At 39.0% G+C, this 12457-nt stretch overlaps 2 protein-coding genes across 2 annotated transcripts; both read right to left on the reverse strand.

Moving 5' to 3' along the window:
* Window positions 1-3232: 3232 nt before the first annotated feature.
* On the reverse strand, window positions 3233-3623 carry LOC137260825 (octapeptide-repeat protein T2-like). Its single transcript, XM_067798386.1, has 2 exons — window positions 3560-3623; window positions 3233-3528 (listed from the first exon to the last, which is right to left on the reverse strand). The coding sequence occupies exons 1-2, from the start codon at window positions 3621-3623 to the stop codon at window positions 3233-3235; spliced, it is 360 nt and encodes a 119-aa protein (XP_067654487.1).
* Window positions 3624-9132: 5509 nt separating this feature from the next.
* LOC137261811 (uncharacterized) lies at window positions 9133-11582 on the reverse strand. The gene is made up of 2 exons (XM_067799595.1): window positions 11130-11582; window positions 9133-9825 (listed from the first exon to the last, which is right to left on the reverse strand). The coding sequence occupies exons 1-2, from the start codon at window positions 11450-11452 to the stop codon at window positions 9672-9674; spliced, it is 477 nt and encodes a 158-aa protein (XP_067655696.1). The 5' UTR covers window positions 11453-11582; the 3' UTR covers window positions 9133-9671.
* Window positions 11583-12457: the final 875 nt, after the last annotated feature.

Raw genomic sequence — 12457 nt, forward strand, 5'->3', positions numbered from 1 at the left:
TATGTTGATCTGAAACATCTATATCTATATCTATATCTGGGTTATGACATATGTGATGTGGCACATGATAACACTGACATGATATATGAACCATCTCTATCTCGGATGTGACAAATGTGATGTGATATATGTTTTTTTTTATCTAAGATATGGTAAATCTGGTATGATATATGAAACATATTTATCTAGTACATACAAATGTGATGCTATATATGAAAAATGTTTCTCTAAGACATCATATAGATAAATATGATGTGATATGTGAACTATCTTTATGAAGGATCTAATAAATGTCATGTTATATATGAACAATCTTTTATCTAAAATATTATAAATATCATATCATATATGAAAAAGCTTTGTCAAGATTAATCTCATCATATACATTACCCTTTTTTGTATCAAGATGTGATAAATCTGATGTTAAAAGTGTTAAAAGCCTTTATCTAGGATTTGATAAATGTAATGCGATATACGTAACGTCTTTATTTATGACGTGAAATGTGATGTTATATATGAAAAATCTCTCTCTATGATATTGTAAATCTGATATGATATATGAAACATATTTATCTAATATATAAATATGTGACGTAATATATAAAACATCTTTAAGATAAAGAGATAAACATGTAATAAATGATATAGCCATGTAATAAATAGTACTCTATGTGTAGTAAATGAGATATCATATAATAAATGTGTATACTAAATGATACTAAACAGAGAGCATTGTATCTCTGTGTTCTAAATGATACATATCTCCATAGTAAGTCATACTGTATACAATGTAGGAACTCTGTAGAAAATCTAACTTGTCCACAGCATTGGCTGGTCAATTTGTTTACCAGTCCTGCCAAAATCTAGCATCTCATTTAAATACAAATAAAACACAATTTCAAGACTTAAAACTGGTTTGTTTTATTTTACACACTCAGAGCCTGGACAGTTAAATCCCTCGGGGAATCGTCTGGTTACAGAACTTGTCTTCAGACAAGTCATCAACCTCTCCATCAAGATTTGACAACTGACCAGACATGAGGACAGACTAGATATTTTAAACTCGTTCTCCACAAAATTCACCCGTGTCGGACGTTGGGACGAGCTTGCTTGCCTACATTGCTGTGTAATAAATGATGCATTTCCGTGTAATAAGGGATGCATCCCTGTGTATCAAATGATGCATCGCTGTTAAAAAAATGATACTTTCTCAACTGCAAGTATAACCTATGTTATGAAGGGAAAATAAATTGTAACGTAACGTTGCTCTCAGGAAGTACCCAAAAAAATACTGATTAGTTTCTGAGAACTCATCAGCACTGCCAGAAATATTGATTTCTCAGTCAGAAGAAACTGACACCGATGTGCTTATTCACCAGTCAGGAACAATGCACGTGCTCGTGGTTGCATGTCAGTTACAACATGTTCACTAGACCCACGAGAAGGTGGGTGACTGAGCAAGTTTAGTTTTACGCCTCTCTTAGCAGTTTTCCAGCAATATCACGGCTGGGGACACCAGAAATGGGCTTAACATAGTGTACCCATGTGAGGAATAGAACCCCGGTTTACGGGGTGACGAGCGAACGCTTTAACCACTAGGCTCCCCACTGCACCCACAAGGCAGTACAAACGTTATCAAAAACATATTGGGCAGAAAACGTTTGCCGAAACACAGCAAACGGAGCGTATGAGTTTAGTTTTACGCCGCACTCAGAAATACGGCGCCGGTCTGTAAATAATCGGCTCCGGAAAACCCAGTGATCAACAGCATGAGCACCGACTGCGCAATTTGGATACAGGTGTCAACAAGTCAGCGAGCCTGATCACATGATCACGTTAGTCGCCTCTCACGAACATGGGTTGGTGAAGATCAGTTCTAACACGGATCTTCACGGGAGTGCAAACAAGCAACAAAGCAAAAAAAAATGGGGAATAGAACCCGGATGCGTAGCGTGACGAGCAAACGCTTTAACCACGAGGCTACCCCACCGTCCTGATGTCTATTTGTGGCAGTTGGAAGCTCAAGATTTGTTTCTGAAACACAATGCCTAAAGTTTTCAAAGGGAAGAATGCCTAGCAAACAACAAAAACATTGTCAAATTTTGTGTTTTCAGTTTTCAATTTGAAAGCAGAATGACAGATATAAATTTGTCCTTCCCTGTTGTATAATTGGATGTCTATATAATTATGATCAGAATACTAATAATAGTATAGACATTATTATCAAACACTCGCCTCACATTTGTGAATAGTTTAAGAAAAACTATTTGTAAAGGCAAATGGCCAACTTCTGAACTGTTGGTTTTGTGGCATTTGCAGCCCTGGAGTTTGTTATGTTTACTATACTGCCATCACTTCATCACCACTTGACAGAGCTGTTGATGTTCTTCGTCAGTGAATGCCTAAGTGAATCCAATTTTACAACCAAGGAAATTCGCTTCTTCTACATTGTCAGTTCAAAGTTTTCCATTGATTTCCTGTGCAGTGTTTCCCTAGCTGTAAACAATATTTTTGACGCTCCATTGTTGTTTTGCAGCTGATTCGGAGCTAGTAATGCATTAAGATTTCAATTATGTACTTGTCAGCCTTTTTCTCTCTGATCTTTTCTGATGCACACTGGTAGTCCATAGAAACTATCTCATCTACCATCTTTGTTCCTTTCTTCGGTCTTCGAGATCAACTGTTGTACAGTTATACATCCCCAGCTCGTTGTCAAAGCAATATGTTGCCAGTTTTCTCCCTTGCATCGATTGCTGTCACTATGACCGTTTCTTTTCTTCGTTCTCTGTCCCTGTCTGTCTTTACAGCTCTCCTATCTCCTATCATGTCATCACTGTCACACCACCCCTAATTCGTCTTGTTCCTCTGTCCCACTCTCTCTGTCCCTTCCTCTTTCTGTCTTTCTCTCTGTGACTTTCTTTATGTATCCTCTATCTTACTCTGTTCCTTCTCTTTGTCTTTCCTTTTCTCTCTTTCTCTGCCCTCTATCTTCCTCTGTCCCTCCTTTTCTGTCCATCTGTCTTCCTCTGTGACTCTTTCATTCTCTGTCCCTCTTTCTCTCTCTGTTCCTCTTTCTTTACATGTCCTCACTTTCTCCGTTCCTCTGGCATCCCCGTTTCTGTACTCTCTTTCTCTATTCCTCCTTCTGTACATATCTTCTCCCTTTCTTTGTCCCTCTCTCTTCCCCTTCCCCTCTTTCTTCCTCTGTCCCTCTTTCCTTGTCACTCTTTCTTTACATGTCTCTCATTGGCACTCTGTCTTTCTCTATTTCTCTTTCTGTACTCTCTTTCTCTATTCCTTTTTCTGTAATGTCTTCTCTCTTTCTTTGTCCCTCTCTCTTCCCCTTCCCTCTCTCTTCCTCTGCCTCTCTTTCCTTGTTCCTCTTTCTGTACATGTCTCTTATTGACACTCTCTCTTTCTCTATTCCTCTTTCTTTACCTGTCCTTTCTCTCTCCTTGTCCCTCTCTCTTCCTTTTCTGTCCCTCTCTCTTCCTCTGTCACTCTTCCTCTCACTGACCCTCTTTCTTTCTGTGTTTGTGTCTCTCTCATTCTCTCTCACCGTGTCTCATCTTCTCGTCGCTATCACTGATCCCTTCTTCAGCACACTTTCTCTCACGATACATCTCTTTCCCTTCTTCTCTCTTGTATTGGTGGTTAAAGCTAATGGTTTAGAGCTCGTCGCACCGAGGGACCGAGTTCGCTCCCCCACATGGGTACGAAGTCTACTTCTTCAGTGCCACCCGTGATATTGCTGGAATATTAAATACACAAACACTCGTTCAATCACTCTTTTCTCTCTTTTTTCAAATTTTAACGTTACATTCCTGTAAGGACGTTTCCACGACAAACAAAATATCCAGAATATTAAATACACTTTCACGCTTGCACACCCATGTTTTAAAATATGCTCATTAATTTATTTCACATTCCCAGTGGCTATTTTCGTGTATAAAACAGTATAAAGTGTTCAGTTCACCAGCCATTGATTCATGCGTCGATGAGAATTCACAATAACACAGTCTGTCGCCAGCATGTCGACGTGAAACCATCCAAACTCTTGTCACCACCAGTCAATAAGCTATTAGAGTGCGACTGTGTTTTGATCTAATTGCAACGGTTCCTTACACCGACGACGTGTGTATACCTTGGAGGCTGTGTTGTCTCTGGTAACTTGAATAAACATTCAGAGATACCGAAGACAATGCCGTTGTCATGGAAACCATAAACATAACGACGACTTTGACGACGCGTTTGGTTTGGGTTTCAATGACTGAGAGCTGTCAGTTGGATTGCCGTTTCAGAACGCGCGGGATATCTTTTATGCTGTCATCAACTCGCTCAGGCTTGTCCATAAATGTTTATATAGCTGAATAAATACGTTAATTAAAATTACATTCAGATCTGTTTTTCACTACACTCAAAATACAGCATCGATTTACCTCCAGGTTTACGACACAAAGAAATACGTTTGATGGAAGTTCATTGTTCAACCAGTAAATCCACCCGTTTGTCTTTCGAATACATTTGACGTTCAGTCCACCCGTGTGTCTTTCTAATCCCACCTGACGTTCAGCCTACCTGTGTGTCTCTCTAATCCCACTTGTTCAATCCTCCCTTGTGTCTTTCTAATCCCACTTGTTCAATCCGACCGGATGTCTTTCTAATCCCACTTAACGTTCAATCCACAAGTGGATCTTTCGAAATCTACTTAACGTTCGGTCACCCGGGTGTCCCTCTAATTCCACTTGACGTTCAATCCATGCGTGTGTCTTTCTAATCCCACTTAACTTGCAGTCCACCCATGCTTCTCTCTAAACCCACTTTTGATGTCCAATCCACCCGTTTGTCCTTCCCACCCCACTTGACGTTCAGTCCACCCGGATGTATCTCTAATACCACAATCCCCTGTGTGTCTTTCTAATCTCCCATAGCGGTCAATCTCCCCGTGTTTCTTTCTAACCCTGCTTGACCTCAGTCCTCCTGTATCGCTCTGTAATCCTGCATGACGTCCAGTCCTGCTCCAAACAGCTCCAGCCCTTGCATTTCACAACAAATTTCAAAGTACGTCTTGATCAAATGTTAAATCAGAGTCACAAAATTTGATGTTTAAGTTAAGACTTAAGAGTGAGTGAGTTTCACCCTTTGAAAATGACTCAATAAAAAATAAATATTAGATGATCTGTCATGAAAAGGTTTTAACGTATTATTTTACGTTTTGACCATGTCAAATAACATAACAAGCAGACGTGATAGAAAATTGAACGTGTTTATTAAGTCCTTAATAAGTTATTTTGAGTGCTGAAATGCATACTGTCATATCAAATAGAGGCAACGAATGTAAACACATTGTACACTATTGCACACACTCAAGGTGTATAAAAACATTAAGTTCATAAAAAATAGCTTAAAGCAGGCACAATATGAGTAAATAACATATATGAAAAATTATGTCACCAAACCATCATCTTCGGTTATCAAGGGTTAGACCAGATTCCTGTATCACTTTCACAGGGGTTTTCACCTATCAGATTCTGAGCTCTACTTAACCGCCCAATCAGACAGAGGGTAATAAAATAAAACCTTTCTGGTCGCTAAAGGATAATCTGCACGAATATTTACTCACAAAATGTAACCAATCGGAACACTGGAAATTAAACCCTTGGTTAGATGGTCAGTTACCAATAGATGAGCAAAAGATATCCGATATAGGAAGATGTGATAAAATGACGATTATTCGTGAAAAATATATATAGAAGCTCTCAAAAGAGTGCCTTTAATTCCATAAAAAAATGCCAGCATGAAATGCTAATGCAGTGGCATTTTAATACTGTGATACACAGTTCGAAAACATCAACACTCAGAAGTGGCTTTCAAAGTGTGAATGTAGCGTGAAACAATGACACAAAGTATTGTTAAAACAAATATATACTGAAGGAAACAAATAATGGAACACCGCTTCATCGCAGCGGTGCTCTATTCCAAGATTCTCACCCACAGTGCGATACCAGCTTGTGTAGAAACTTTGAAAAAGATCTAGGAAAACTGGCACTTTCATGCGTTCCCTTATTTATTCCCCACAGTATATACATGATATATATCAAAGCTAGAAAATTATCAGACTCGAATGTCTGACCAAACACATGTGAACAAAATACTTCTTTAATATGGCACCTGAAAGTTCACTGTTAAACCAGTGTGATATATTGGAGAACTGAAAGATATGTACATTTATTTTAACAAGAGCATACCATTATTAGATAGGGGTGAAAATGTTACCGTTTTAAAGTAGAACAATAGAACACAGCTGCACATTATTCTTGGACATAGGCACCCTTGATGAAACAATGGAATCAACCATACAGGGACTACTTTTTAATGTTTCCTATCTCCCGTTCTCCTTGAATTTTCATTCCGACGTGAAATAATGCAAGTTTTCTTATTTCAATTTTACCCGACGCTAAATAGTTGTCCTGGCGCGATAAACATCTTTTGCTCGCTCAGAAAATAACATGTCAGTTTGAAATTTGGTATTCATCAATATTTATGAAGAAAATGAAAAACGATCTACGTCATTGATTAACTTCAAAACTATTACAAAGTGATCTGATCATATGATGTTTATGAACAATATCATAATTTGTATTTATATATATCTCTGCCCTTCCAGTCTGTTGCTGATTGAAGTTGGAAATGAGAATCACATACAAAATACGGAGGGCCTAACGATCCGGATGTGTTTTTGTATCGAAAGCCATAACTGTGTCTGAGAACAAATATGATTTGTCTCTAAACATTTGGTCAATTAAATTATCCTGAAATGAAATAAACAAAAGTAAATTACATCCGATTAAATACCATACACTGCAGTTTCATCCAGCACAGAAAAGTCAAGAATAAAAAAACATATCATGTTGAATATCACTCCGTATCTCCCTGAAGTTAACCTAATATAAACTCCGCTCTTTTGTTGACCGACCCGTGAAGATCTGATCTTCAGTACCCCATGTTTGTCGTAAGAGTTGACAAACGGGATCGGAGGGACAGACTCGCTGACTTGGTTTACACGTGTCATCGTATCCCAATTGCGAAGATCAATGCTCATGCTGTTGACCACTGGGCTGTCTGGTCAACACTCGAGTATTTACAGACCGCCTCCATATAGATGCAATATGGCTTAGTATGGCGTTAAACAGCAGTCAATCAACCAAACGACTGATAACTGATATTTGTTACAGCCGTTATAGCATTTCAGCTGGGACATGGAGCAAGTGGTCTGGACAAAAAAATCCAGTATAGACGAATTTATGGCTGACCAGTTCTTTATTTCGCAAGTGCGACGTTTTGATGTAGATTCTTGTATCGTTCTCAAGCAGGTGCCGGATCGAAGCGTTGCGACCATACTCTATACTTCAACATCGGTTTACGAATGACGTAGTGCAATGAACGCTGTGTGGACACGGGCCCAGGAATATAACATGAACTGAATTGCCAACGGTGCAAGAATCTGTATCGAAATGTCGAACTCACGAAATAAAGAAGTTGATATGCATAAAGTTTGTCTAAATCGGACGTTCCAACGTTGCAACCTTCTTTCTTCCTGTATGTTTCACCCTCTCTTTAATACAACTGTATGTATTCATGTATACAACATGTATTCAGTATTCAACCCTATTTATTCCTGGATACAACCACATGCATTTCTGTATTTATACCTATATATTCCTGTATACAACCATATTTATTCATGAATACATCCACATAATTCCTGTATTCAACCCAATTTATTCCTGATACAGCCCCATGCATTCCTTAATACAATCATATTTATTCCTGAATGCAACTACATGTGTTCCTGTATACAACTCGATGTATTCATGAATACAATTTGATATATTCACTCACATAACCCAGTATATGACGTTTATTCCTGAAAACAGTTCTATTTATTCATGCACACGGTCAAATGTATTCATGATTACAACCCAGTTAATACAACGCACTACATATACCTCAATGCATCTCTTTATAGCACCGTAGACAACCGATCATATAACCTTGACAGACAACTGAGTACAGATGTAAACATTCTAATAAAGCCAGTCCTTCAACCAAGTACGGCCATGTTTATACAATAGGTTCTTGTATACAACATAATCCAATTTCTTCAAAAACCGAATTATCAGTAAGGTTCGTTTTGTCCCAAGTACCAATTTCTTCACGTGACGCTTGAATCTACACACACAGTCTGAAGTATCCCGGAATAAAACCAGATTATACTGGTTCTACACAATCATGGATAGTTGGTATATTTAGGTCAGAATATCACAAGTTGTAACGATGATATCATTCATGATTACTTGTCTCCCCGTCACTAATTCTGTGTCAAGCCGCTGTCACTTCGTCACTAATTCTGTGTCAAGCACCTTGTCTCTTCTTCACTAATTCTGTGTCAAGCCGCTGTCACTTCGTCACTAATTCTGTGTCAAGCACCTTGTCTCTTCTTCACTAATTCTGTGTCAAGCACCTTGTCTCCCCGTCGCTAATTCTGTGTCAAGCAGTTGTCTCTTCGTCACTAATTGTATGTCAAGCACCGGCTCTTGCATGTGGGGAATGTAGACAAAAATATTCGTCATTACGGTAAGCATGAGAGTTGGTACTGCGTTGCATATAGTGTTGTCGTTGTTGTAAGATACATTGTGTGTTAATTATGTGCATATAAAAACATTGCATTTCTCTCCCTCCCTCCCCCGCCCCTCCCTCCCCCTCTCTCCCTCCCTCTCTCTCTCTCTCTCTCACACACACACACACTCACTCACTCATATAAGAAACCAAACACGTAGACAGAGGCACACCCACCTAGAAACCACCAAGATCAACAACACCTCTACACAGAAACAACATCCAGAGACAATGACACCAACCCATGCAGAAAACAACCAACCCAGAAACAAAGCCTATTCACACAAAAACAGCACCAAAAACATTAATAGAAAAATCTCACCAAACATCAAGGTCCAAATAAAGAGCACAACATAATAGAAGCACAGCAAAAAATATCAACAAATACATCATCTCTCCCCCTCCCTCCTCCCGCCCCCCCCCCTCCCCTCCTCCATCTCTCTCTCCCTTTCTCTCATGTTATCTGGGATAAATTAACGATTGAATAAAAATCTTAAGAAACTAATAGTTTTCGTTTTAAGCCAATTTCAGTTTTATAAAGTCTTTGACTTGCAATTAAAAGTTTGAATTCTTACGAATACACCCCGGAAGGTTGTGTTGATCGTATTTAGTTCTCATCCATACATTTCCCACTTCAAGTTCATACATTACTTGTCCGACAGTTTTCACATGACACGAGTCTTCTGAAATAACTTGTTACCATAGCTACGTCAGTGACCCGACGTTCTGTTTTGCCTAACACTTACTCATTTCAGACTGTTCCCAAAGGGATATTGATGTTTTGAGAAATAAGGAAATCCGTTTTGTCATAAATAAACTGTTACGTAACATGCACTAGGCCAGTTTTGGTCATTGTCACTTGAGAGTCCAGTTTTGCTTTTTCAAGTTCCCAAAAGTACTATCTTCATGATTTGATTTCAGAAATGCTTAACAATCAGCAGTATTCTTCACATCTTTGGATTTCGGAAAAAATATCCGAGTGTTTGCGATGTTTACCGAGAGCTCTCCCGAATGTTGATCGGCCTTCTCCGACACACGTGTTCGTGAGGATGGTACTGAGGCTGAAGCTCGGTAAGCCCAGATCGCCAGAAGTCGTCAAATTCGTACAACAATCCCACGACGTGTTTGCAGGCTGCTGTGTGTTTCCTGAAACAGGGCATATGTAATGTGATGAGAGATGCATTAATTATTGATGAAGTGAAAGTATATTGGTAATGTCAAGGGTACTCGCTGCGTCCCATATCGCTCGCCTTGACTTCACACAGAAAACCAATCTTCAAAATACACCGGGAGAGACGATCCCTGTCACGCCATGTAATAGAAGCATCCGTTCATGTTTGTTCATGTTTATGTTTTTTCTTGAATGTAATCAATTTTCATTAGAGAAAATTAAAAACTAACAGTTTTTGTACAATAACCTAAACACACACCACTATTGTCATTGACCCACTTTCAAAGAATAACAACGTTTGTTTTGTCATTACAAACGGAATCGATTACCAAATTATCTGGTAAATAAAGTGTCCTAAAGTGTGCAATTACTATGGAGCTTTGCCAGTTGGTATAACGTTTTTGATGTTAGAATGTAAATCAATAATCACTGCGTCTGTCTAGTTCGCCCATTTAATTATTTACATCGAAACCGTGACACATTTTTATCCGTTTGCAAATTTAAGTTTTATAAAAACCTTACAAACATGTATCCAGGTTATCTCTATTACATAAGGCAATATATATTCGGAGTATCTTGTGCCTCATATACACAGGTATTATACCTCATATATAGGGGTATTATGCCTCACATATTGTGGCACCATATCCCATATAAAAGGGTATTTTACCTCATATATAGGAGTACTATACCTCACATATAGGGGTATCATACTTCACATATAGGGGTATTAACCTCATATATAGGGGCATATTACTTCATATATACTGGTATTATATCTCATATATGGGGGTATTTATACCTCATATATAGGGGTATAATACCGCATATACAAGGGTATCATACCTCATACTCTTAATTATGGAACTGCACATAACAGATTATGGAACTAGTGATCTAACATGGGATATAGCGGATTGTATTCAGTTGAACTTGGAGCGAGTATTCTCGTATTGAAGTTAACATAATACACACTGATAATTGGACATTGCAATAGGTTGTTAGCAGTGCGAGGGAAAAAAGAATCCATTGAGCGACAGCTTTTATCAAACTTGCCTCAGGCATTGTACACGTGCTTAACATGACAGATTATCAATAGCTGATTGACCTCTTAAATGTAAACAATTCACAATCAATAACACATATGGCAGATTCATTGAAACATTTACCATATAGTTGAATGGGAGCTTTATGAGAAGTAACAGAAGGTTGAGCGTGTATTTAACCTTCCTGATGCGTCTTCTCAAGGTCATTTGTTTCAAATATATAAGACTCTTACCTGTATGGGTTGCACGTGCATTCAGCTTTTACGACTTCAGCCGTGCTCCGGGACAGTTCCACACATATGTCGTAGCAATGTTGATAAGTCTTTTGTCCGCATTTTGCTTTAATGTACATTCTGTCGCTGCCATTAGGTTTGGTAACAAAGACGTTGTGGATGTAGCCTTCCCGAAATCTTTCCCTTCCTCTTGTTGCGTTTTTGTCCTTTCGTAGAGAAGCCAGGTAGGACAATATGTTGTCACTGTCAAATCGAGGGATCTCGCCTTCAGTCGGGGACCGGGTCCAAAACATATCCATCGTTTCGTTCAGCATGATCGTCATGATTAATTAAGCGTTACAGCATAACTGTCCAACACCTTCCTTGTTTAAACTGGGAACTTGATCAACAAAGTGCTTGGCGGTTGAAAAAGCTTGGGATGTCAGCGTATCTTTGGCGACCACACACGGCGTGCTGTTCGCAACGGCGTGCTGTTCCACGACCGAGACACTAAAACACGCACGTATCGATTTTGAAGAGAAACGTAGACATCCGCTTTCAATAGCGGATGTCTACCAACATATTTTATTGATAGGTGAATATAGGTATTTGTGTAGATGCTTGAGTATATGGGGTCTTGGTTGTAGCGGTATACTAAAGTATATTTCGCGTATAACCCGTGAATGTCGTCTTTGAATAAAACATCTCTAATTTGTATTGTTTGCGATAGATTTTGAAGCGAGGAAAGCATTGCAATCGATATTGACTTTTGTCTTGCGTTCAATATTAGCAGGATTAAAGAACATTGGTATCGTGAAACACGTTGTGTTTATTCACTCGTCCAAATCAGGGAGTACTTTGCGGATGGATGGAGTGTGAAGGATGTAGTCTTTGTACGGGTAACAAGGGCGTCAGGAGAAATTGGTTTAGTATGAAGTAGATTGCCCTGAACATAAGGCTTGAATGTATGAGTTTGGTCTGGAAGACAAGGGTTACTTGACATGTATGAGGTGGTTACTCACTCACTCACTCACTCACTCACTCACTCACTTGCCCGCCTGCCCGCCCACTCACTTACTCACTCACTCACTCACTCACTCACTTATGAAGAGATGCATGCGGTGACAGTATGCTATATGTTGCTATCAATACTGTCTATCTGAGTGTATACTATGCTATCAACTATTTTATATGTTGGCATTGAAGGATTTGTTTTGTATTGCTGTATTTGTGGGAAGGCGTGCTGTAAATTGTTGTGTGTGACTTTTAGGGTATGTTGTGTGTTGCTGACACGCCACTGTGTGTGTGTGTCCGTCCGCGTGCGTGCGTGTGCGTGTGCGTGTGTGTGT

The sequence above is a fragment of the Haliotis asinina genome, chromosome 14 (assembly GCF_037392515.1).
Source record: "Haliotis asinina isolate JCU_RB_2024 chromosome 14, JCU_Hal_asi_v2, whole genome shotgun sequence".
In the NCBI taxonomy this organism is placed as follows: Eukaryota; Metazoa; Mollusca; class Gastropoda; order Lepetellida; family Haliotidae; genus Haliotis; species Haliotis asinina.

Coding starts and splice junctions, on each gene's coding strand:
- LOC137261811 (XM_067799595.1), bottom strand. CDS start 11,452: ATGACGATCATGCTGAACGAAACGATGGATATGTTTTGGACCCGGTCC. Junction 9,826..11,129: donor TGCACGTGCAACCCATACAG/GTAAGAGTCTTA, acceptor GCCCTGTTTCAG/GAAACACACAGCAGCCTGCA.
- LOC137260825 (XM_067798386.1), bottom strand. CDS start 3,623: ATGTATCGTGAGAGAAAGTGTGCTGAAGAAGGGATCAGTGATAGCGAC. Junction 3,529..3,559: donor CGACGAGAAGATGAGACACG/GTGAGAGAGAAT, acceptor ACACAAACACAG/AAAGAAAGAGGGTCAGTGAG.